General features: G+C 43.2%; 1 protein-coding gene across 14 annotated transcripts in view; it reads left to right on the top strand.

Annotated features, from left to right (window-relative positions):
* Positions 1-26,753, top strand: part of RIMS1 (regulating synaptic membrane exocytosis 1) — a 227,620-nt gene that overhangs the window by 187,922 nt on the left and 12,945 nt on the right. For 9 of the 14 annotated variants that reach the window (XM_014949336.1, XM_014949338.1, XM_014949342.1 and 6 more), the window contains one exon: positions 2,720-2,952. The exons of 4 other annotated variants lie outside the window; for them this stretch is intronic. In XM_014949336.1, the coding sequence (XP_014804822.1) occupies positions 2,720-2,952 (233 nt within the window). Of the gene's footprint in view, positions 1-2,719; positions 2,953-22,943; positions 23,037-26,753 lie in introns of those variants that run through there. One more of the 14 variants, XM_014949350.1, reaches the window with a different exon arrangement.

The raw sequence follows: 26,753 nt of genomic DNA, 5'->3' as shown, positions 1-26,753 counted from the left end.
GACAGCTCCGGGGGGGTGGGGGGGTGGATGGTGCTGAAGGACAGCTCCGGGGATGATGGTGCTGAAGGACAGCTCCGGGGTGGGGGGTGATGGTGCTGAAGGACAGCTCCGGGAGCCCGGGCTGGCGGGGGTGGTATCGGGCGGCGCTGGTTTACTTCACCTAGAAAACAATTTAAAAAAATAATAGATCAAGTGACTCTTTTTCTGTGCACAGAGGCACAGGTCGCCTGTAACCATTCTTAGTGTGTTACTTGAAAGCAAAGTGACTACTAGCTGGAGGGGAACTACTAGCTGGAGTGACTACAAGCTGGAGGGGAACAGATTTAGACTGGAGATGAGGAGAGGGTTCTTCACTGTGAGGGTGGTGGAGCACTGGAACAGGTTGCCCAGGGAGGTGGTTGAGGCCCCATCCCTGGAGATATTCAAGGAGAGGCTCGACGAGGCCCTGGGCAACCTGGTCTAGTTGGGGGTGTCCCTGCTGACTGCGGGGGGGTCGGACTAGATGGCCTTTGGAGGTCCCTTCCGGCCTGGGCAATTTCTATGATTCTGTGATTCTATGATTCTATACTAGGTGAGGTGACTTCATTGCACTCTGTGGACAACAATAAAGCTCTGATTATTAGTGCTCATTGCAACTTTAAACAGCGGCAGCGTATGTAGCCTGTGAAGTAAACACTTGCACTATGCTAGGGGCATGCTTTATATTAAAGCCAAGAAACCAGTATTTATCTCCCTCAAGACAATCGGTCTCTATTTTGAAAATGGGAAATCTTTTAACAGCATTTTTTCTCAATTTGATATTATTTTTAAGTGAACAGAACTTACACAAAACCTCTTCCTTGACACTTGCAGATTTGGAAATGGAAACCATGGAAAATGGTTGTGAGGTTTTGTTTTTGTTTTTTTTTTTAAATGACCAAAAAAGGCAGTTAAAATTCTTCCTAGAAAGACTGACTATAATATGTGTGTGTATGTGTATGTGCTCTCATATGTGTAAGGGACTGTGTACTGGGGGAGATCACCAATCAAATACAAAGGAATTCAACATAGCAATATTAAAATACATAAGTCCTTCCATTTCTCCCATGCAAACCCAAAAGAGAGTCACTAAAGTCACAGTGGGATAGGAGGGAACAACAGAGAAGCTATTTTAAGCTCATTGTGCCTCAGGTGGTCCACTAAAATGTGCTCTTGAGTGCTCCAGTACATCATGGCGCCTTGTTCTGTGTGAAAGTGGAAGCTGCTGTTTGAACTGAACTTAAGAGAAGCAGATTGTAAGTGCTGAATGTAGTTAAATGCCTGTGTGGACATTCATAATGACCTTTAGATTGTGCTTTCTATTCAAGGAATTTTCCAGATTCTTCTTTAAAAATTATTGTCTGGTTTTATCTGCTCTTACATATGGTCACACATTAGTAAATCTTGGAAACTGCCAGCAAAATGTGCTTCAGGTATATGCATCATTTTATACTCTCCTGTATCTGTAACCTCTAGCAGGGCCCAGATCCATAGAAGTTGCAGAGTGTCAGCTCTTCTCCCATACACCCCTTCTTTGCTCCCTGTCAAGATTTCCTCTGTCTGAAACGTGCCATGAGATAAAGAAGCCTGCACCTCTGACCTTTCTTCTTCTCATTTTAGGGAGGGGTGGGGGCAGGGGACAGTCCATCACATCTGCTGGGAAAGGAACCTGCTGGGAAGGACAGCAGGACTGTCCCTCAACATGTAAATTCAACATTTGTCTTCAAAATACAGAATTACTGGAAAAACAATCCCTAAAATTAGGATGTTTCCAGTAGGACTATTAATCAGCAATACAATGTCAAGGAATACTCTACTTATTAGGTTGATTTAGCAACTACATGTGAAGTGAGTCAGGCTGCAGCTTAAATTTCTTATCACTCTGCAGAGTGATGGCTAAATTGGCATTGCCATTAGAGCCAGGGCATTGCTCGGCCGCAGCGGCGCTGGGACTGTGCTGTGTTGTGTTCTGTGTGTATTTGGGAATGTTCTCTAGAGCGTGTTTCTGAGTACTTATCCAGCCTCTATGTGCAGGAGCAGAAGAAGGATTTGTATAGAAACATTGAAATGCAATACGATAGCTAAAGAAAATCAAAAAGAACTGACAGACCCATTCATCTTTCTGTCAATCTATGAAATTTCTAGTGCATTATTAGGTTTTTTTGCCCCCAAATTTTTTTGCCTTCATACTGTGATTATTGCATTTACCCTTAAAGAAGTGAGAGAGTGAAGACATATGAAATACTGTATATTATATTATCTCTTTCTGTGAAGTCAGAAAATACAGCAGATGATATCTTCATATCTATTAGGTCTTAATGCTTTTGTGAACGCTTCCAATAAAATACATGTATTAACCTACGTATATCCTCTTGGCCCATATTCATTTTCTTTGGTGGTAAAATTGCTGTTTTATTGCTTTCTGTATTGTGGGGATATAGACAGGAAGGCTCCACACGACTTTAAAATGTTGCGTGTCTCTTTCTGTCACTCTGAAAAATTTCCCTGGAAGAAGTGAAGAACAAATTATAATATTGGAAATATATACTCTGAGGAGCATCAAATTAACCTTTTATTTGTGAACCAAATAAATGAAAATGTATCAAGACTTAAAATGAATTTATTAATTTAAAAGAAAAAAGCAGCTTTTGGAAATGCTGTCAGACAAATTAACGTGTTTGTTTTTACTTTGTAACTGTAGTACATTTACTCCTAAAATGCAAGGCAGACGGATGGGGACTCCAGGGAGAATCACAAAGAGCACAAGCGTGAGCGGGGAGATGTACAAGCTGGAGCACAACGACGGGAGCCAGTCGGACACGGCGGTGGGCATGGTTGGCACAGGTGGGAAGAAGAGGCGCTCCAGCCTCAGTGCCAAGGTGGTTGCCATCGTGTCCCGCAGGAGCAGGAGCACGTCTCAGCTCAGCCAGACAGGTGAGTGAGACGCACGCCCTTCCCAAACAGGACTCACCACACCTGGTTTACTGTTATTTCATCTGTGGCATCTGTGTTACGTGTATTTGGATATAGAACCCTCAGGAGAGAAGATTTTCTGGCTGTGAATAAATTTCCAAGATACTAATTTTCTTTCACCTTTAGACATCTGCAAGAAACAATTTACAAATGCTTTTTAGAATCTGTTCCGTAACCACTTTCTGTCCTAATCCATGAGAAACGTTTTTATCTCTTAGAGGCCTTGTTTATAGGTAGACATGGAAATGCAGAGAGACACACGTGGGTATGAGCAGTGGATAATGGTCTGGTTAAGAGCGGCTCTTTATGTGTAGGGAATTTCTTTTAGCAGAAGAGTGGAATACAAATGGGGTAATTGGAATCTGAGCAAATGAACTCAGTTATGTAACACGGATAAAAGGTTGTACCTGAAGTGGCAAAAATATGTTTTTAAAAACTACCTTTGATTTCTTAGTCAAGAGTAAGTCCAATATTTTTTTCTCTAAAAACAACACAGGCAAGTTGGGGTCAGCGAATTCAGATGAATTATCTGACAGCGTGATGCTTCATTAGGAACATCAGACTTCCAACTCTTTATTGCTACTTTAGAAATCTTAAAAGCTTCACATCTGTGTAGCCTGAGGAACAAAAACTTATTCAGAAAGACACAAAAGAAAAAAGAAATGTTTAAAGTCCCCATCCTCCTATTGAAGCCCAGTGAAGACTTTTGCTCTTGTCCTCAGTGGGAGCAGGACCTGACCCTAAGGGTTCTTTCTTACTAAAAGAAGGAAAAGAAAGAGGAAAAGCTTCAGCCTAGCACAGAATTCATGCATTTTGCAGCCCTCCTCTCACACAGTCAGGGTAATCTGAACGATGGTAAGTAACAATATTGTTTATTTCTATCATCAAATATCTCACCCTTTTTCCTTGGTTTTCTTTTGTTGCCAGATGAGCAGTAGAAGTGATTCTTTCAAAACGTGAAGCTTGGTCAGCCTTAACAAAAATACTGTAACACTCTTCTACACTACTCATCTATGAATTTTAAGCCAGGAAGGGTATAATCATGCAGTTGGGCCAAATGATAGATGTACTAGACATATTTGAAGCCTAGAGTTGTAAGTAAAATTGTGTTGCTCAGAAGTGCACTAACCCAAACGTTAGACTAGAGCAGAGACAGTTGTGTACAGTGAGATGCTATTTTAGATGCATCGGAATCAATCACGTGCTCTTAAGTAATAACAAGTGGTAGTGTATTAGAGAAAGGATTTTAGGTTGATGTTTATCTACTTAATAAAGAGCAAAATATTTTATCTATTTCACAGATATTTTTTTTTGTGGTTTGATCTGGCTTTCCTTTCTAGCTCCTAAATCTCATTGAAATAGGAGTTTCTGTGCCAGAGCAGAGCTTGGCTCCGTCCCACTCAGCAGTGGGTCAGCTCCCAGCAGGAACCAGGGCTGCAGGGGCAGAGGAAAGCACAGGGGCCTTCCACACTTGGGATGCTTTGCCTTGCATCAACCCTTGCTCCTACTTCTCTGTGGAGTTAGTAATTAATTCAAAAGCTAAACTGTGACTTCCAAACACTTTTTAGCATTATCTATTTATAGCTCAGATGCTCCCATTCCTCACAGAAAGGTACCAGAGCTCTCCAGATTTTGCTCGGTGTAAATTTCAAAACAATAGGAATTTTTCAAGGAATAGAGCACCTAAATTTATAATGAAACTCAAACAGCAAATCAAATATGAAAATTACAATTAAGTATTATTCATGTTTGTAAAACAGAGTCGAGAATATTTACTTTGCCTCACAGGGAAACAGCACTATCTGGCTTTAGCAGAGCAGATAAGATGTGGCATGTTTTATCAGTCACTATTTTTTTAGTAATATTGTCAGAAATCAGTGAGTTGAATTAATGAATTGTTTAGAACAATATACCCATGAGAGTTGATATGTTTTCCAAAGAAAATCCATTGCCAGAGACTAAATACTCCTGCCCTAAATCAGGGACACACTTTCCTTCCTTTCTGTAGTGTACAAGAGGGGAGGAGAAATCTAAAAAGGTGTAACTCACTTTAATGTGTTGTGCCTAAGCAACTTAATAATGTCTCCGCTATTCAGAATTTAAAAAAAAAAGAATTGGTTTAACAATATAATATAAACTACGTCCTTAAAATTGATTATGTGAAAACTAGTTAGAACAGCCTAATTCTGAAGTTTTAAAACTGGTGTGGAAGTGTATGGGCCTCCACAGAAGTGGTGCAAAGTATGAGCTTCTGCTACAGATCTGCAGGGACTGAAGGTGTGCTGTGGACACAGAGCATGGATTTTAAAGGGAGTATAAAAAACCCCAGAAATGTGTGTGTAGCCTTCATAGTTTTTCCTGAATTGGTCAGCTTAATTTTTTTTTTCCTGTGACTTGCATGATTGTAAGTCAGGTATGTGTGACATACATAGTTATTTGTTTCTGAAAACTCAAAATAGAAGATCAGAAATGAATCAAGAGGTCAGATATTTCTTGAAAATTTGAGATTCTATATTTTTGTGCAATGTAGTTCTAAAATTCTAGTTCACTACTGGCTTCACAACCAGTAAAATTAACTTCCATCTTGCTTTTTTTTATAATCTTGGTGAATGAGGGCTGGAGTTGACTTTTCGTAGGTGATTCTTGCTTTCAGCACACTGCACGGGTTTAATCTTGCGTAGAAATAGAAGAGGTGTGTGAAACTGCTACTGGGTGCTGTTACTTCCAAGAGTAAATTTTCTTTTCAGTTGAGAAAGGAGTGTGTGTGTGTGTGTGTGTGTGAGCCAGTGACACGTGTGTCTGTGCACACACAAATGGACCTCGGCGCCTTTGGGGCAGAGCCACTCGTGGGTTAGATTTAGCAGGATCCGTAATCGCATTATTTTGTGCACCCTTGGTCAGTGCTGTTGGAAAACATTTATTCTGAATATGTGCCTTACAAGATTGTCAGTGAAAGAATCGGTTTTTATTTTTACGCAAATCTGCAAGGAAAAGTATATAATTCTGTTGCACCTTCCTTTTGATTACATTTAAGGTTTCATAATACTTTTAATAGCTGTTTGTTGAAATAATGAAATCCTTACTTACTATGGTTTGTTTGTGCCCACAAATTGGAAAGGTTTTATAGTTCATCAAAAAAAGCTTGTAACGTGCTGGCAGTATTCTAATGAAAATCCAGCTCTGCTTATGCTATCACAGTTAAAAGAAGAAAAGAAGAGGAGAAGAAAAAAAGAAAAGCTACAAAAGAAAGAAAAATAGCTCCAGGCACACTCTGTACAATCCAACTTTTCTAGCTTCCTTCGCCAGCCTTATTTTTGTAAATAAATATATATGTATATACAAGATGAATATATAACTGCAGATTTTCAAAATAATTACAGCAACTAATATTTAAATCATAGGAAACCGGATTATGATAGGAAATCATCATCTATTGTCTTGATTTGTGATACAGCACTCTGTTCCCCTGCAGATATTCTTATATGATAGTTTCCCAACCAGGGAGTGATGTTACTGCATCTTGATTTAGGGTTCTGCGCTTCTTTCAAAAGGGATAAAAACTGCTGCCGTAGGAGGAAAGAGTTTTATTACAGAATTTATACCATGAATAGAGACATAATAACGTGTTTCAAAGTGGATGGAGGTGATGGCAGGGGTGTCACCAGTGAGATGAGTTCTGGAGAAAAGGCAAAGCTCAGTCTCATTAAACAGAAGTATTCCCATCCTGGATCCCTCTCTGTTCCCATGGGACATGCAGAGACAGGCCTTCAGAGGGGAAAGGATTTCTCCCTTTTGCTCTCTAACGCCTGCTCAACAGAGAGGGGTGCAGAAAGTAGGAGGACACTTTTCTTGTTCTTTTTAAGGCAAAAGAGTGCTTTGCAATCATTCTGACACTGTATCGTCAGCACCTTGTCAGAGATTTGCCAGTGTCTCATCTCTGTGATGCTCAGCCCGATGCTGGAGCCTCCTGGGTCAGCCAGACAGGTTTGCTCTGTGAGGCACATGGACAGGAGGGCTGGCTGGGGCTTTGTTTGCTTTGTTGAAGGTCTTAGAGGATTTTTATTCGTTAGCTGTGTCTAATGAAGGCCAACTTTTCTGTCAAAAGCACTGAGAGTAAGAATTTAAAAGGAATTACAAAGTTTGGGAGTGTTATTTAATTAAGATATTCAAAACATGGTAACCAGTACAGATAGACTGAAAACCCCAGCACTGAGATAAATATGACCCAAACTACCAGAGATGTGACCGGTGAGCTTTTAGAGACATGGGTTCCATTTTTATCGAATATGAGTTCTTTGAGACCATTTCCATTTTCCAAGGTGCTCAACACCATTAACACCAGCATGCTGACATCTCTTGAGGGACATCAGTGGTCTCATATGAGACAGAGGTGTGACTTTGCCTGGGATGCTGTGTATGGTTCCCGTTACTGGCTTAAGAACAGACCAGAGCAGGGGAGATGCAGAGGAGGAGACACACGGGGAGCTCCTCCAGGGGCACGGCACCCCGGGCCTGTTCGCAAGCACCACTGTGCTGGGGTAAAAACACCGCTTCCTGGGAAACATGGAAATTAAGCATAGTGATGCAATCTCCCAGGCTCAGGGGTATGTCATTTCAGAGCAGATACTACTAGAAAAAAGATCTGGTTTTCATTTTTGCAGTCTTTGTTTGGAAATACCAGCACGGATAATTTTCTGTCCATCCTTGTAATAATTTTAGGGTACAAGAAATTTCATACAGGTCTAGACAGTATGGACAGATAAAGCAGGTAATAAATCAGAAATAACATATACTGGAGGGTGGAGCTTTGTTTGTTATCTTTCTTGAGAAAGCCATCGCTTCTTTCTGTAAGCTTGGGGAAATAATTTTGTTACTTTTTCACAAGGGTTGTGACAACCTTTTCTTGCAGTGGTCAGGCTCCTTTTGGTTTTTTTCCACATTTCCTTTTGATTGATTGAGTCTCAGTTATAAACAATGGCACGGATTCATTTTGGAATATGTTTCTTTTACCTCATAACCTCTGAGTTTATTTTTTTTCATTACTGTAGTTTAAAAAATTACATTTAATTGATAAGAAAGCTGATTGCTAGATGAAAGTTCAAAAGCCTTATTTTACCTAGATTCAGTAAATCATCAATTATTATTAGACTGGATGGAAAGCATGGAGGTCAGTAAGAAACACTGGATGCCAGGAAGAAACTGGTTAGGAGGGAAGCATCAGCTGGTTTTATTAGAACAAGAGCCAGAGCATGCTTAGTGGTTGAGTTCCTACGAGAAAAACCCACAGGCAGATCTCATTAATATTTTAATGAGATGTAGCGTGTGTGCAGCTGGAATATGCTGATGGTACTGATTTGGAAAGTGTGTGGATTCCAGGTGACCTGGAGGACTGATGAACTTGAGGGCCAGGATAATAGTACTGGGATAAGATGGGATAATGCAGTTTGCCAGCTCAGTCCTTTCAGTGTGACCAATGAAGATTTCCAGATGCCATCTGGGAGCTGTTGTCTAAAAAACCAGCAGGAGGAGGAAGACATGGGTGTAACGAAAATGCCAGGATGAATGTAAGCTGTGAATAGGATCTGGCCAGGGGCAAGGCAAATGCTCTCCTGGGTGCCTCAGGTGAGGTGTTTCCTTGGAGAGCTCAGAAAGCATTTAAGTCACGGAGGGATGCCCAGCCGACAGCTCGTCTGCGATCCCGGCCGCTCGCCGCCCACCAGAGGAGTGCTGGCTGGGGGAGTCCTGGCCTTCAGGGATGAGTTATTGCCTGATTTGTTCAGCCTTTGGAAGTGGTGGCTGAACAGAGGTGTGAGTGTTCTGTGAGCATGCAATGAGAGGAAACGTCACAAAGGCAGAAGTTTTTGAAGCTAAAGGGCAACACCTTAGGGAACTGTGGTGTGAGAACAAATGGGTATAAATTAGTTATGAATAAATTTTGCATTTTTCTTGAAATTACAAGGTTTCTAACAGAACACAGAGAGAGGTATCTTAACTCTCTCAAAGCAGTTACTGTGCTAGGGATGAAACAGCCCTTTTTTTTGTTTCTTGTCTACCATAATATCCCATTGCTGTTTTCACAGAATTTCATTTCTGATGCTGTTTTTTTCTATCACCATCTAATGTTCATCCAGATGAAATGCTACAAGATCTCAAATTTTCTAATGGTAGATTCAGGAAATTACCTTGCAAGTCAGAATTACTGGAGCCTTACAGCTGTACCATTACCCACCTATTTTGTTTTGTCTTCTGTAAATCACCTGTTGTTCATTGCATTGTAGAGGAGCTTTTCCTAGTACTTTCTTGCGTTGGGTGCTTCTCTCTGCCAGAGCACTTGGCACTTACACGTGAGTGTTCTTACCTACAGACATCTCTCTTCTGTTACCCTAACTCTGCACGCTTCGCAGATGTTTTCCTTAACATCCCATTGTGCTTACTTGAAAAGTACCTTTCTGCCACCCAGAGGAGTGTGGTGCCTGTCCTGCACTCGCCCTTGGGCAGGGTTAGCCCAGTGAGCTTCTCCTCTCCCTCTCCCTCTCCCTCTCCCTCTCCCTCTCCCTCTCCGGGTGTGATTTCCCAGCGCTGGCCATGGAGCTTTGCCTATTTGGGGAGAGCTGCCAGGGGAGCAGCTCTGGTGCACAGGGAGAGGGGAGGGAGGAAGACTGGCATGAAGATGGCTTTCTCTTTCCAGCCAACCTAAAAAAAGCGTGTAGTGCAGCAGCAGGGGTGGTAGTTGTGCCTTGGGGACCGTGCCAGGGCTCCAAACCTGACACCCCGCAGCAAAGAGCACCCCCTCAGCCCAGCAAAAGCTTCACCCTGACCCCCAGCCACCCAAATGTCTCTGTGGCAGGAGGGGGAAGCAACACAGGGATGAAGGACAATATTAAAAACAAAGAAAAAGACCTGATTATTTTTGTAAGAGGAACTCTTTGTTCTAGTAACGATACTTAATTCCTTGAAACTATTGAGTGAATGTAAGCATGGTCTCTTTTATTTACTGTTGCCGTCTCACAGAGGAATTCACTGCCCTTAATAGAAACATAACTCAGTTCCAGCTACTCCGCTTCCAAAAGATTTCCTAATAAGGGCTACTATTTTCAAACGAAGTCCCGCCGCTCAGTTGAGTTAGTGTTATGTGTGGCTCTTTTCCTTTTTCCTGAAATATAAATTCTGACTTTGTCTCCTGTTATGTAGTTGGTTGACTCATACTCAAAAATATTAATTTACTTTTTTGTCTATTTGCACTTTCTCCCTTGATTTTTTAACAGATATTATTGCAATAATAACCGTATTTTGAGCTATTTCCAATATATAAGTAGTGTGGGTTTTAGGATAATTTATTGCTTTCCAGAAGTACAATCTTGATTTTAGCTAAGCTGTGACATTCATGTCTTGTAGAACTATAATTTCAATCTATGTCAAATGTATTTCATAAGTGTAGCTTCACTGTTAGGATTCTATTGTATTTTTAATGAAATGTTTTATAGAAACACCTACTGATAATTCTGACTGTATTTAACTGAGCTTTGTGTAAAGAGGATTTTTATTTGCTTTTTCATCTGATTCACACTGTGTTCACAAGCTTTACTTTGTGCAAGGATAAACGCTGAGTTGAAATAATATCAAAATTATGAAAGAAGAAGAAGGAAATAGAACAATGCCAAAGGACTGTCAAGAGGGGAAAAGAGTCTGTCTAAGAGAATGTCAGCCTTAAACTTGAGTCTTACTATTCTTCATACGCTCTTGCCTGAACAGGTCCATGGTTTGTGACTTTCTGGAGCTTTTGCGGTTTTGCAGAAAGGTTTGGAGTCATCCAGAGCCAAAACTCTCCCTCTGTGGTGCAGGACTGAGTTCCTGTCTCTCCTGTCTCACAGAAGAATGAATCCTGCTTTGTTTCGGGTCACATGGTCTCGCCTTGTTTTGATAGATCTGAAGTTATTATTTTTTTTTCTTTCCAAAGCAGACCCTTTCTTAACTAACACAAACTTTGGTTTGCTTTGACTGGGACAGCCTGGTCAGCATGAAACAGCTCCTTCAGTGTTTAATATTGATTGGGGAGTGCAGGCTCCAGTCTCAGCCCAGCAGAAGAGCTGGGTCTGTGGCTTTCCCTGCACAGAGTTGGTCCAAGGGCCCAGGTGAGAGCTGGGCAGGACTGATGTCATATACAAGCGTCTACTCAAACGGGTGCTCAAGACTCTTCATGGCACCATTTCTCATTGAATTTTGCAGGGTCTCACATTAAGACCCTTTCCCTGATACTTGTAGTAAATGTAACACAAAGTTGCAGAGAGTGGGTCAAGAAAGAGAAATTTTGAAATCTGGCCAGTACATTATAGTATTTCTTACAAACCATTCATGCTATTATTTTTCTCATGTAGCTGAGAAATTTGAAATCCTTTAAAAAATTATTTTTAAATGTTATTCCCCACAAATACACAACCAAAATTCTATTTGCACTCTTTTCTGTTACAGATCACCTGTAATATTTTGCTGGCTTGTAGCTTCTGTGTAGCTACGGTGAAGGACAAAGTGGGTCTTGGCATCTCAATATGGACAGAGATCTATCTTTGGTCCCAGCGGGGTATTTCAGATATGAGTATCATATCTCTAAATCCATTAGGGGCAAGAAAATGTCTAATTCTGGATGTCTTAGAAAATAAAACTGTCTTTTTAAAATCTTAAACTTGTTTTTATAAAGCATTTCTAAAACTGTGTGGTAATCATACATTTGATGATAAGGTGTTGGTGGGCTAAGTTTAAAAAAATCCATTTAGCTGAATACAAAGAAGCATTAGTTTTAATTTAATTTTATTTAGCACTTTTACATGTGAATGTGAAGATGATCTTTGAGGGATTTTTCAGTAACCTTTTTGGCTAGGGAAGAACTGATAACAACAGAATCTGAATGAAAAGCCTAACATAGGCTAAGAAAAAATGAAGGATCAGCAGGTGTTTTAAGGGATTTTCAAGGAAAATAATGATGATGATGATGACAGTAATAACAATAATAAAGCTTGCTGTGTTTATTGCAGCTGATGATGGTAATGTATTTATAAAAAATGTGTATACTTATGTATAATATAACACATAGAGTCTGCAATACAGATAATGGCCTTTAGATACTCTGAATCGCATATCATAAGTAATGAAATATGCTAAAAACTATGAAAATTATGTTCATAAAATTATGATTAAAACGTTCATAAGATTTTTTAAAAAATAATTTTCACGGTTTTTGGCAAATCATTAAGCTGGATGAAAATTTATGTCAAATCTAACATCTTACGATGTCCATCTTGAGAGGACGCAATTCAATTAAATATGAATAAATACAAATGTTACCAGCATTATACAGAGCAGGTATCGGTTCACAAAACATCTCAGTGTTGCTGAATCTCCTTTTTTTCATTTTCTTTTGCTGCCAAGAATGCTCAGTGGAAGGGTTCCTCCTGCCTTGGTGCTCTGCGTGGGGCCAGGGCCCAGCCAGGAGAGACCCCGCAGGTCTCCTCCCTGGGCACACTCCGCAGCGCAGCTTCCTGCCCCAAAACTGGTCACGGGGGACGAGGGGAGGGTGGCTCCAGCCGGCCGAGACCCCGGTACCAGCAGCAGGAGAGGAGAGATGACAAATGAGGGCATCACAGGCCGTGTCCCCCCCGTGGCACTCTGGCAGCAGATCTGCCAGCCAGGGCTGTGCCAGTCCAACGTCGAGCTTGTTTCCAAGAGGAGCAGGAGCAGGAATCTAATGTAAACTGTGCCACGGAGGAACTTGATCTCTGGTTGTATAACAGTTTATTGCCCAGAGTCTTCTCCCTACTTTAGATGGCATTCATATTAAATTAACATAAGTAATAGCCACTTTGGCAAGTCTTAAAATAGAACAAAGATAGAAGAGCTGAAAACACGCACATCGTGTTACGTGCTGGTCCAGACTTGCTTCCTGCCAGCCAATCTGGTAAACAAAGAGAAGGGAAGAAAGGGATTGAGGCGCCCTGTGAATTTGTGCTTTTCTGAACAAAGCTTGGCTCCTTGGTGGCATCTGCTTGTGCTTTGTGAGGAAATGCTGCTCCTGGGCGGTGGGGTTTGTCCCATGGAAACACTCTCTCTATGCGTATCAATGACTTTCATCGTAATTTCTTTTGCGTGATTTCTTTTTAAGGAAACCCGTCAGAGACTAGTGAGAATTTGACAGAGGTTTATATTGGACTATGCTGCTGCTTTTTAAATTTTTTTTTTACACTATCTTTTTCTTCTCCTTTGTACATATACTGCTATTTCAAGAGTTTTAACTCTGGGTGATTTTTAGCCTCTCCGTTTCACCAGCCAGGTTATTGCAGCTGCTAAATTTTCTTCAAATTGCCTAGAAAAGACAAAGGAAAAAATAAAAGGCCCAGGAAGTTAGAGATGTTGGGATGTCTAAGTCATTGGCATGGTGTCAAAGCACAAATGTTTTTCTCAGCTGTGGCATTTGTTTACAGTTTCATCAGTTTTGAATGTTTTGCCAGGTTTTCTTTAGTTTGATAAGTGTGTAGTTTTTAGAATATGATGATCATATAACTTCCAAGAGGGATCAGTAATGCAAAATGTTAACTTTGTTTAGATCTGTATTGATTTCTATTGTTAGGTGCTATCTATATAGGGCAGGGTTGTGAAACGTGCTCTAAGGCATGAAAATACTGTGCAATACTGAACTGCTGCTTCCTGCTCTACAGACCTCAGTGGAGTTACTCGGCCCTCAGAAAACAGAACATGTTGTCTCTATATGGCCTCGTGCTTCTTTGTTCATCCCTGAACTTGCTTGAATTTACTAAAATTTGACAATCTGTTTAGATTTTCTGTCTGAAGTCTACAAATATTTAACTGCAGTGTCATAGCCTTAAGATATTCAAAGAACCGAAAGGGTAAACTACAGTATTATTTTTTTATGATCCGTGTTTATCCTCATAAGTTACCTGAGAATTGCTTTGAAATTACTCAATATTTATAAAAGTCCTTGATGCTCACAGACAGACACTCATCTATAGTTTATTTCGTTTACCCATATAGTCATTTTTCATGTTGCAAAAATTCAGTTTCTGGTGCCTGATAGCTTCAAAAGCATTGCTTTACAGGAAATCTTAGAAATGAGATGCTTTTTCTTCTGGGGAGCTCTAAAGGTCTGCCAGTCCCAGCAGAAATTCCCTGTGTGATGGAAGTTTGACTGGTCGGAGTGGCCCAGCCATTCCCACTGGATTCTGATGGCTGCAGGTGTCTGGGGCAGAGGGGTCCGTGTCGGAGGGGGCTGAGGGGCTGCCCTTGGCTCTCGGAGCAGAGCAGGGACCTTGCCCTCCTGGGAGCTCTCCTGCCACCTCCCCGGTCCCCTCAGGGCTGGTGGCACCCCAGGGGCTGGCGCTGGGCCGGGGAACACGTCTCTCTCCGCTTGACGTCTGCGATGGGTGACATGCAGGAGCTTTGGGGTAAGAGCAGACAGGGGGGTGTCCCACACAGACACCCGGCTCCTGGGTTTGAAGCTCGGGCTAACCGGGTCACTTACTTTGATTTTAGATGTTGATTGTAAAATATCAGTATGAAACAGCATTGAATGGTGGGTTTTTTAATGGGGGCTGTTGCATCTTTGGAATGAAAAGTCAGGGTCCTGGGAATCCATTTCTTTGTAATGATTTCTCTGCTCTAGAAAAGAACTTGTCAGATTGACTAGTTATCTTAAAGCAGGTACCTGCAAATGGATTTCCTGTTTATAAAGCAGGTTAAAATATCTGAAAACCCCTTCCAGGGAGAAATCTCAGGGCTGCTGTTTTGATTAGTTTTGCTTTCACATGGCTGTTGATGGCTTTATTTATAGCTCTGCCGTTTGATTAGATTTGATGTTGTGAAGTGTTTTCTCTTGGAGCGTGGCCAGACTGCAACACTGAATTAGGTATAAATGTGACCTAGGATTTATGTACGAAAGTAAATAAGTTTTACCCATCACTCTCCCTTTGAAAATTATCCCACTAACCATCTTTTCTCCTGCCCCAGCAGCTCCTTTCTAGAGTTCATGGTCAGGGCAGGCTGGGGGGATGTCTTTGACAAGACTCATCTGCTTTCTTTGGTCCGGGCTCCAAAGTGACTGAAATGTTGATGGGGAGATGTTCAAGGGGCATTGAGAACTAACTCCAGTGAAAATACACAGCGGGGCTGGCTTGGGTTTTCATACTAAACCTACGCTGTTGAAGTTTAGTATTTATTGATAGGAAAGGACTAATTTACTGGGAAAACATGTTAGGGGGGTGGGTTGTTGTGACCTTAGAGGCACACCATGATAAAGACCAGGTCGTTGCTGAGGCAGAGGTACCCCACAGCGCTGGCGTCACACAGGGATCAGCGGTTTTGTGCTCCTTGCCTGGGTACAGCCCTGTACCCATACTCTGCTCCAAGGGGACAGACCTGTTCATGGCCAACTTGGGGACAATGGCAAGAAATTTGAGGAGATCCCAAAGTCCCCCCTTTTAGACGAGGCTTGGGCTCTCCCCATGGGGCTTACAGTAGTCTCTGCTTCAAAGTGTGCCCATGGCCAAAGTCACAGGTCCATTAAATTGTCTGGTGTTTATTTTGGAGCATGTGTTTTTAAACATCTGACAGTGTTCCCCAAATTTTCAGAAGAGTAAGCTTGCCCAGTGACCACCCCCAGAGTGTAACAGGCTATTGCAATACCCCTTGCAGCTCACCGACGTGCGCAGGGGGATGCTCTGGAGAGGCAAAAAGCCCCTCTGCAGCCCTGGTCACTGTGGCTCAGAAACTAATCTTCTCATGCAAATGTTGGTGACTGAGTATTTGACATCATGAGTTGTTTCATTTACACGGCACCGTTCTGATGCGTGTGGCAGCTGCTTTCCCTGCTTTCCTTGCTCTGGTTCAAAAAAAAAAAAACACCCAAAAAGTGGCCAGAATGAAGGTGTATTCGTAAGTATGTGTTAAATATCCCTTAGGCAGCACCAAGAAGTCATTTGCTCTCATCTGAGGTGGCCATAGCTCCACTCCTGCTCTCTGGGCCACACCAGGGCTCTCTCAAGTGCCAGCCGATGGGGTGTGTGTGAGGACATCCACTGCTGGTTTGGTGCTGGTCTAGTGTGCTGTCAATGTGCAATCTTAGTTTTACTCCAGGGAAGGCACATAATTTTTATATGTTAATGCTTTTATCCATACTATGCTTTTTTACTACTGTCTTAATATTACTTTTCACATATAATTGCAAATGGTTTGTTGCTGAAAGAGAAAATATATTTGAAGAACGTGAATTTCAGTTGAGTTAAAAGTGAGGAAGAGAAACAGTGAGGCAAATCAAATCACCAGTGGATCTAGGATTGGTCCCAAAAAGAATTATGTCAGTTTGGGGTGACAGAGAGGACATCTGACTTTCTTCTCATCTTCTGCTCTTGGTCAGATGGGGTACCCGTCACTGCAATATCGGCAGTACTTAGGGGAGAAGCCACAGAGAAGTGGGATCATCACTCTTCTGTAAAAGAACTGAGAATGAAATGACGTTTCAGAACTGGGAAGTGAACCTGGTGCTTTGCGTGGCCACGTGCCTCCCTCACTCACAGAACTTCCTCCTTCCCACAGCCACGCTGCTCAGCACGGTACACGCACAGGTTGTTTCTCTTTATGCAGAAAAAGCTCTCTGTTGGTGGGATGTGCTTATTTTTAAGAAATCAATTGCTCTTGAGAGCTTGGTGCTGAAAAATCCCATTGATTTCACGGCTTAAGAATTTGGCACCTGATAAGACTGATCTGTAGAATAAATGGATGACCTTTTCAGATTGTTTTTTTTTCTGTTTGTTGTCCAGAGTTTTCTGCCCTGTTCAGACTTGCAGGAGCAGTTTAGCAACTGCAGTCCCAACTGGAGCAGAAACTGCCATGGATACTACATAAACATGTACTGTTGAACTTCCCTTTGTAGTGCAATTTATTTTACGTGTTCTTAATTTATGTTCTGATTTTTATAGTTCATCTCAGACCTCTTTAATAGTAGCAATGGTTCTTTGTTCTTTGTGTTGTTGGCAGTCACAGACCTTAAGACATTTTCCAAAGGAATGGTAAGTGCCATTGCCCCATTTTATTGAGGAGCAAACTCCTGGACTGGAAGTGACCTCCTGGAAATCTCACAATCTGCAGAAGTGCCAAGAATTCCTAAAAACTTATGAGTGTAATTCCCAGATGAAAAAATATTTGTGGCTGTTTAACATACCCAGGAGCACATTAGGAGATACACTAATCTCATGGAAATGGGGCTGGGACAGAAACAGCGCGGAATTGTCCCCGGAGCGTGTGAGCACGTGCATGTGTGAGAGCACGTGTGTGTGTGTATGTGAGCACGCGTGTGTAGTCCTTAAGTAGGGGTATTTTTTTAAGCAAAGATTCCATAGGACCTTAAATGTTCATATCATTTACATTTTAAACACGTTTAATAATGCTTATGATACAAACCAGGACAGCGTTAGCTTTCTCGAATGGCTGCAAGCAAAGCGATGTTTGACCCCCACAGCATGTTGTAGTAGGACTCCCCTCTGCTGCTTGGATAAGTTGTGGGTTGTGCACACAACCAGCTTCCACTTCATTTAGGGTCTTCATTTCTGGTGTCCTCAGGAGAATGTTTCTATTTGGGGGATTTCAATTAAATACTCTACCAGGAAGGACTTGCTTGAAAGATTAATACAATAGATTATTCTCTGTGGTGTAAAATTAGCTAAATGAGCCAGTAGTGGTAGCTGATTACTTGACATATTTTAGTGATTTTTATTATAAAGATATGTTGACCACAAGCTGAGTCAGGACTTCACTGTGAGAAGATCCATAAAATGTTTTAATCTGGTGAACTCAGTTGAACTGTGAAGAAATGCATAAGATTTGACCAGCTCAATAACTAAACTAAAATAACAATGAAGAGATCCATCCATCACGGGATAGCCTTGAGAATGTGTGTGTTTGTACCCCCATCCTGTTGGCCGTTCTTTCAGCTCATGTTTTGTACTTCAGACCACAGCACGGTGACGGTTCTTACCCTACGGGACGGCACGGTGCGGAACCTTCTGTAACAAGATCTTTTTTATTCATATTGCTAGTTTTTCTGTCAAAATAATAGCTTATCATTGTCATAAGTTGTCTTTACAAAATACCTGAAAACACTGTGGTTACCTGCCTTGCCAAATGGGCAGATGGCATGGTAAGAGATCACTTCAGTGTGCACCAGGTTTTCTCCTTTCCCTTTGTAATTCCAAAGAAAAGCAGACCAGAGTTTCACCCCGATTGTGGGTCGGTGCTTTATTTATTATTGTGTGCTTAGGATTAATAGAGCAGAACATATTATAAACTCGTGGATTGTGAGTTATATTAAAAAAATTGTATTAATTTATATAAATCATATCGTAGTGGCTAGGTAATTGTAATTACTTCAGATCTTCAGGCACCATTGTGCTAGAACATGTATTTTTGGGAAAGTTGATTTTGGTTTCTAAGGTGCATTATTTTCCTCACTGTTGAAATCATACTGGAAGTTTTATTTAAATATGATACATTGAGGATGTAGATGAGGGAGAAGCCCAGTCCTATCTATGTTTCACAGGGAATAGTCCCATGGAGATCTACACATGATGAACTTGGACTTTGGGGAAAATTCTGCATGCTTTTGTGAAGTATGTAAGACAAAAAAAACCCCACTTCTTCCAGATATAGAGGGAAAGGAAATACTCAATAGGACCATGCACTTTGAATTTGGTGTAAATTACCCATGCTTTTATGTTTAGTTTTATAATAGTCAATGAGCCTCCATAGCCCGAATTTCCTCTGGAGGTGACAGAAAGATGTCTAGAAAAGTCAAGGCTTTAGAAAAAGCTTTGTTCTTTGTGCATCTTCCTCTTTCCCAACTTGGCATCCGTATAACACAGTCTTTAGAGAAAAAACACTGCTGGACAATGGTGTCCAATCAAGGGTTAGAAAGATTACTTAAGAATTCCTGTGGAAGAAAACATAAATTATTCTAGGAACTTTTCTGCCTGTATATTGGAAGTTCTTGACTTGAGAGAAATGCCTTCAATTTTCCTCTAGAATATGTTCTTTTTGTTAAAAATTAAATACATCTATTTAATGCTGAGAAAAAAAGGAGATATTGTGAATATATATTCTTTTGGAAACTGTAAGCAATCAGGCACATTGTATGAAAGAATTATAAAGTAAAATCATTTTTAGATTTGAGTCATCTTTCAGTGGCTTTGGCTCCTTTTGCCACTGAAATGCCCATCAAAACTCACTTCAAAAGAAGCAGGAGGTTGTCTTCGTTAATATCTCCACTGCTGCATCACTAATGGACAGGGGGAATCCTGTGACTGCAGTCTCCTATTTAAATGTACCCTCTTTCTGGCACCTGACAGGCTAGTTTTGATATTTTTCATAGTCTAGAGATGGTATATTTAATAACATATACTCATTATTATTTAAAGGCTCTGAAATAGTTATTATATTATGTATGTTACTTAAACGTATTAAAGGGTACTTTTATATTGTTTCTTATTCTGACAGTAGCTTTATCATTTAACTTATCAAGGAATTTACTGAACTTTTGTGATATTTGCATGGTCTTGATGTCATCTTTCATTATGATTTTATTAGAAGTTATCTGCCAAATAGACAGTTTTATTAAGTCCATCCAATCATTACTTATTCAGGAGGGTAGTAATATAGTTTTCATATAAATGAGCCAGGGTTTATGCACATTTTATTGTTTCTTGTTTCATCTCCAATATTCTGTCATGTTAGATTCTGTTGCACTCACGGAGTTTCAAAATCTGATGTATTATAGGGGCTATAATAACACAGCTGCATCTTTCCTTAAAGAGTATTTCATACTGACAAGCAAGGTCGTGTTTTCATCCCAAGTTTTACCTTATGGGCTTTTGATTCATACTGTGTATGACAATCTTTTTTCTGTGCATATATGGTGTTTAATCCTTTCTTTGAGAATGTCTCACCTGGGTAGCCCCTACCTGAGTGCTCTGTGGCCGTCCCTTGCTGTGCCTGGAGCAGCCTGGGCTCGGTCACGGCCACCCTCCGGCGTCAGCACTCTCCCTAATGATCCCAGTAATCCCCGGCACCAAACAGAGCTTCATCTGCCAGTTCCAAGGAGAAATACTCTCTGAAATCATTTGTGTAATATACAGATGATAAGAGATTAGTGCATCTGTTCCCAGGAGCCTGACCTTCAAACCATTAGCTCTGCAAGAATCGAGCACCATGGTGTAATCCCGCTATGAAAGGCGAGTTTGTTTTACTTTTGTGTTTTATGATCTTCATCCATGAGCTAATACATATTGAAATCCCTGGAAGGATGTAGTGCTGCTTGGCTTGGGTTATTCTGTACTCAGATAGAGACCAAAATTACTGTAAAAGGCAAGTTTCTGTTTAACCAATAGTAAGTCTAGGAACATGAAAATAAGGTTGATTTCTTGCAGTTTAATTTTGTGCCATGTAATCTGGGGAGCCATCTTTCTATATGCTGTCTGCAAGTAAATTAGGATTTTGAAATCTGTGGTTCAGACTGGGTGATTGATTGATTATTGTAGGGTTTCGTGTTTGTTTTTATGGTATGGATTTGAAAGTTTCCCCTCACACCGAGCTGTTTGATTTTCTGCTGCCGTTCCTCATTTTCTCCGGTGCCGATGTTCATACGCAATTTTTGTTTTCCAGTTTATTTTAAAATGATTGTCACTGCTTCATCTGTGAGGGGTTTGTCAGTGCCCTCTGTATCAAAACAGCAAGAATATTTAATGCTAAATCTTAGCTCTGCTTTTGGGTAACACAGGAGGAGGAGAATGGCTGGTTAAGCAGTTTGGAAGTGTTGGAATTAGATTCGTATCCTCCTGAAATGTCTGTGATTAGCACACACGGAGCAACATTTGCAGGTCCTGGACTGTTGTTGAGCAGATTTGAACTGACTGAAGAAGGAGCCTCTCCCAAGTCTCCAGCCTCTGCCCCAGATGTGAGGGGCAGGTCCTCAGGCCATCGCAGCACATCTGACTTGGGACTTCAGGTAGTCACATTTAAAACCCCATCCAAAAGTAGTGCGAAATAAATTCAAGAGCGAAGTGGTCCTTGGCAGAAGTGCTTTGGCTGAAGAAGAGCACAGCTGCCTTTACTGAAGCTGATGGTGGCACGAGGTGCAGCCCCGCAGAAAAGGCTGCAAAAGCAACACCCCAAACTTGTGCTTAGGAATGGAGAAAGTTTAAATGAGAGATTGTTTTAGGGTGGGGTGTTGGGAGGCTGCCCAGGAAAACTCGTGGTGGGGCGAGTCTGAGGGCAATATCCCAGGAGCAGAGGAGTCAGCTCCACTCGTCCTGCAGGGCTGGAGGGACAGGGCAAGGGTCTGGTACAGACCCAGGAGAGCAGGTGGGACAGTTGTAGCCCTGGGAAGGGGGTTTAATCACACAAATAAGAAACATAAGGAATGGTTTTTCCCGGGACCAGGAGGAGCATGAAGAAAGAAAGGCTGTGGCCGAAGCGAGGGCTTTCTGGGAGCTGATGGAGTGAAAGCCTGGGGTTTTTATTTCAGCTTTAAGCCTCTGTTGAGTATCCCCAAGGAAGAGCCTGAGTTGGTGGGACCTTTGGACACTGGACAGAAGTGCAGGTCTCTGTGTAACACGCTCAGGTGGAGCCCTTGCCCCGTGCTGAGGCACCTCTCGGGAGGGTGACGCGCGTTGGCAGCAGCAGCAGCAGCAGCAATTGCATTTGGCTGTTCCATTTTTTTAAACATATATCAGGAGAGACTTGAATATCCTAAAACTACGTATTTTTCCAGAAGGTGGTACCCACCCCCTCTGTGGGGCTCAGAAGGTCCCCTCTAAACGTGCTGTGGAGCAGGACACGGGTGATGGCAGCCCTGGCACTGTGGGGGAAACCTGTGCCCACGCAGGGAGAGCAGGGGACACTGCAGAGGGGTGACAGGAGACACACGGCATCCCTGCTGCTGAGCACGTTGAGTTTGTGAGTCACCTGTACAGTATTTGCAATCATACATCCTCTTATATGTCTATTAGCTGAAATGCACAATATCATTTGTGGCATTTTTCTCATTAATCATTTTATGATATATTTAAATGGAGAGAAATTTATTGCATGTGTGTTTTCTAATTTTTCCCACTATAATTATTTTTTAAATAGTTTTCTTCTTTTTGTTTGACAAATACTGAGTCATTTCCTTTCTCCTTCCTACCTTTAACCAGCCTGATATCCGAATTCACTGAATTCACTGTGCACGTTAGGTTGGGTACCTCTTTCTTTGTAAAAGAGAGGGAGAGAAAGCACATCGATCCCTACAATGCTTGAATACAAAGTTAATAATGGTGTTAAATTAATTAACTCTTAGCCAATTGCAAGACAAAAGCGTATTATGCTTTTGGAATAGAGTGTCAGAAAAACTGAGCGATTTGACATGGAAACAGCCACAGGACAAAGGCTGGTTCCTCAAAATGCGGTTTAAAGCTGAAAGGAGTGATTCAGTGCTGAAGTTCTGGTCTCGAAATGCACGTGGGCACTTGGGAGGCAGCGAAACTTTAACTCGGGGGTGCTCAAGTCCCTCTGAGACAGACCACCATGAAAACTGTTCTGCAATTTAGTATCTAATGCTGATTTGACGCTTTCTCAGCTTTGCGATCTTTCTGGTGCGTTTGTACCGGGACTCATGCGGGAAATAGCCAAAATCCCCGGGGCAGAGAGCAGCTCCTGGGTCGGTCCGACCCCCCCCGAGCCCCAGCCTGAGGCAGACCGGCGGGGGGGTGCTCCGGGCGCAGTCCGTGTCCCCCCGCCCCGCTCCCGGGGGGCGCCCCTCACGTCGGGAGCCGCGGGGTGAAGGCACCGGCTCGTCCCCGGCCGAGGCGGGGGCTGGCGGGGCCGGGGGGAGCGGCGGCGCCGGGAACCGGGGGCTGGTCCCGCCCAGGGGCCACCCGAGCCAAGGGGACGCTGCCGCCGGGGCTGGCTCCCGGTGAGGGCCCGGCACAGCCCGGGCTGCGGGGCTCACGGCAGAGGTAGGACTGCGCTCCGGGAGGCCGCATCGGGGACGGGGAGCTGCCGGTGCTGCCCCGGGATGCGGCTGCGGCCACCCGGGAGAAGCCCGCGTCCGGGGGAGGCTCCCGGGCTCCGAGGGATGCTCCTGGGGTCCGAGGGATGTTCCCGGGTCCGGGGGACGCTCCCTGGGTCCGAGGGACGCTCCCGGGTTCGGGGGATGCTCCCGGGGTCCGAGGGATGCTCCCAGGTCCGGGGGATGCTCCCGGGGTCCGAGGGATGCTCCCAGGTCCGGGGGATGCTCCCGGGGTCCGGAGGATGCTCCCGGGGTCCGAGGGATGCTCCCGGGTCCGGGGGGTGTTCCCGGAATCCGGAGGATGCTCCCGGGTTTGGGGGATGCTCCCGGGGTCCCGGGGAGGCTCCTGGGGTCCGGAGGATGCTCCCGGGTTCGGGGGCTGCTCCTGGGGTCCCAGCCGGGACGGGTCCCCGCCGGGGGGGTGAGGGCAGCGCTGAAGGGACGTGTCAGACCCCTGGGGCCGTAAAATAACACTCCACGGGCCGGAAAGTCGCCGTCTGAACAAACCCAGCTACAGAAAAGGTACGGAATATTGAAATCAATTAACAGGGTGCTAATTGTTGTGAGAGAAAGGAGAGGACTCTTTCTGAGGCTGTAACGTCTCCCTGTTGGCCTGCGCTGCTGGTAAATTAGTTATTTAATTCTTATTGTTCAGAAGTTATTGTTCAGAAACTTTTCAGCTGTACAACAAGGCGTGTAACATCTTTTTCCTGGGAGATGCTTTGGCAGCAGTGGGTTTGATAGGGCCTTAATTTACAGTTTTTCTGGAAATTATTAAAATAATTATGGCGACTTGGAGTTGCCATTGTGCACATCACATAGTTCTCAGGAAATTTTTCAGAGACGCATAGCAGTAGCAAGTACTTTATTAGTGATGTCTTATAAATTTTCTTACTGGTGATATCATCTTGTAAAACATTTTGTTTTAGCAATCGTACTGTCATCTTATGTTTTAATAATAAATACTGAAGTATTTCTAATTGTGAAGACTCTTATTTAAAAAGCAGTCTCAAATTGACTACAATTGCAGCGGCTGCCTATAACCGAAAGAGACTTCATGCAGTTACTTAAACATGTTTAAATTCTTAAAGAGATAAAATGCGGGGTTAGTTTATCTGGAGACTCTCTTCAGCTTTCTTCTGCATTGCAATTCTGTGTGCTGCTCCTGTCCGACCTGGCAGCTGTGTCCCAGCACCCTCTCAAAGGACACACGTCGTCTCTGCACCACGTGCCAGTTCCCTTCTAAGGGCTGCCTGGTAATAAACAAGGTTTTAATAGAAAGCTGTGTTTTGCCGTAAAAATGTTACTTTTGAAGCGCAAACAGCTCTTCCGAGCTTCATTCCATCTCGCTTTCTCCTCCCGTCCAGCAAAGCCCAGTGTATATGAGAAAATGAGTGCTTGAAATTTTATAAACTGTTTATACAGTAAATAATTTGTTGGAAACATGACGTTGTTGTGTTACTCATTGAATTCCGCTGCGATGGGCTTTAGGGGCAGAAGAACGAGGGGGGTGTGTGTGTGTTACAGCCTCATGGGCATATTCGGGCTTTGCACAGCTCTTTGCACACGTGTGACCAAGGTAATTAAGGTGCCGTTATTTCTGTATGTTTATAAAGAGCGTTTAGTGCAATCCCAGCAGTAAAACCCCGTTTCCATAGATCATCACTGATTGCTCAGTCTGGCTGACGGGCAGGGACTTGTTTCACTTCGTTGCAAGTATGTGGGCAAAAAAAGTCATGTAAAAACCTGTGGACAAAAAATACTAGTTGTTTCAGGAGCCGTAACCGAACTTATTCTGACCATATACCTTTGCTTTCCCTTAAGGTGCGTGTGTGCTGGTTAGACACAGCTTTTCTTCCCTGACGTGGGGAAACGATGTGTGTCAGGACAATCACACCAAACCACACGCTCAATTGTACGGTTTGGTTGTATTTTATTTTATTTTCAGGAAATATGCCTAAGACAGTTCCTTTCTTAAGGAGGTAAGATTTGTAAAAGCAGTTGCTCAAAGTTCTGAGGACATTGTCGGGTGGTGCGAGGTCCTGTTTCCTTCTGCCTGAGCCGTCTGGCCACTGGCCCCGGGAGGCTGCTGGCCCCGGGAGGCTGCTGGCCCCGGGAGGCTGCTGGCCCCGCGGGTGCCAGGGCACCGGGAGGTGTGAAGGCGCTTTCCTGGGCCATCGTGGGGGGTCGGAGTCTGCGAGTTCACTTTTCAGTGAAAAGGAGTCAAAAGCTGAGATTCTGCCGCGCGCTGGCGAAAATGCCGTCACAGCTTTAGCACAACTGTCACCCGCGTTTCAGGGGAGTCTCCTTTTGAGAGGATTCATGCTTTTGCTTCCTTTGTCTCGAAATACGTAAGAAAAATATACCGTGTGTATTAATGGACTAATTGCACTCTTTTGTATTATCTGAAAATATTTACTGGGAATGATATTGGTTTGCCAGCTGAATGCGTAAATCTATAAATATAGTTATGAGATACAGGGTTTTCCAGACTCCTGCAAAAAAATACATCTTGATAAATTACCCCAGCTGAGAAGATGAATATTCTTTCTAGAAGGTTTTTTTTCATATTTATTTATACCAGTCTAAATGTTGTTTGTGGATTTGTTTTAATAACTAGAAATGAGGAAAAAGGTACACAATGGTTGATGTTTTATATTTGGATTTTAAACCTTGGGATCTAACACCACAGAATATAAACAGCCTTCTCCTTTATTTGTATATGTTATGTGATAGTTGGAGGAAACATTTGAAAGACCATTACTGCAATATTTCAGATGTCTTTTTATAAACAGCATTATATATTCAGTAGAGTATAGCAGAATACACGGAACGGAAATACAGTGGAGTACTGCAGGACATAAAGTCTAGGAAATATTTGCATTGAAATGTCACGTTCTGTACTGTTTATCTTCTGTCTGTGGTCACTGGGCACTTCCAGTCCCTGGGATCAATCCATTGCTGCGTTTGTCTGAGAGATGGACCCATGGGAAGAAACAAGTGCTGTTTGAGTTATTTCTTCGTGTCCCTCCCTGGTTCAGGACCCCGAGCCAAGGGGCCGTGGCAGCTCCTGTGTAAATACATGGGGTTGGTGTTTGGGAGCTCCACAGGCAGCGTGTGGGACGCTGCAGAAGGTGCGACCCGGCAGGTCCCCAGCAGCCGGGTGTGGGGCTGTGGGACCAGTGACCCCTCAGGAGGGAGCAGTGGGACCAGTGACCCCTCAGGAGGGAGCAGGGGGAACTCTGCCCCTCGGCTGCTGCGTTTGCAGTTCGTGAGCTGGGGGTGACCCCGCTGTCCCCCCCCGGTGCCTCACACGGGCGGTGTGTGGCCACAGTCCTGCCGGGCTTCCCGCAGAGCCTGGAGCTGTGGTCCTTCTGGGCTTTCCTTGGGCACGTGGCCGTGCTCGGTACCGGGAGCAACGTGCCCTTGAGTCATGGGATGGCACTGAGCATTGTGCCCTTGTTATTACCCAGTCATTAGTGGATGTAGTGGTGGCCTGTGCGCTGTTCTCTGGAGCGTTCTGCTTTCTGTACCACCTCCCCAGATGCTGCACCTCTGTACATTTGCTTCTCTTTTGGTGCTAACCAGCGAGTTGTCCTCAGGTATGACTCTGGGCAATGCTGGCTCAGGGCACCACTCCCTTCTACACAGAAGACCATGGCAG

This window comes from Calidris pugnax, unplaced genomic scaffold (assembly GCF_001431845.1).
Source record: "Calidris pugnax isolate Ruff unplaced genomic scaffold, ASM143184v1 scaffold132, whole genome shotgun sequence".
Lineage (NCBI taxonomy): Eukaryota > Metazoa > Chordata > Aves > Charadriiformes > Scolopacidae > Calidris > Calidris pugnax.
Note: the sequence above shows the minus strand (reverse complement) of the source record. Positions and strands in the feature narration are given on the sequence as shown.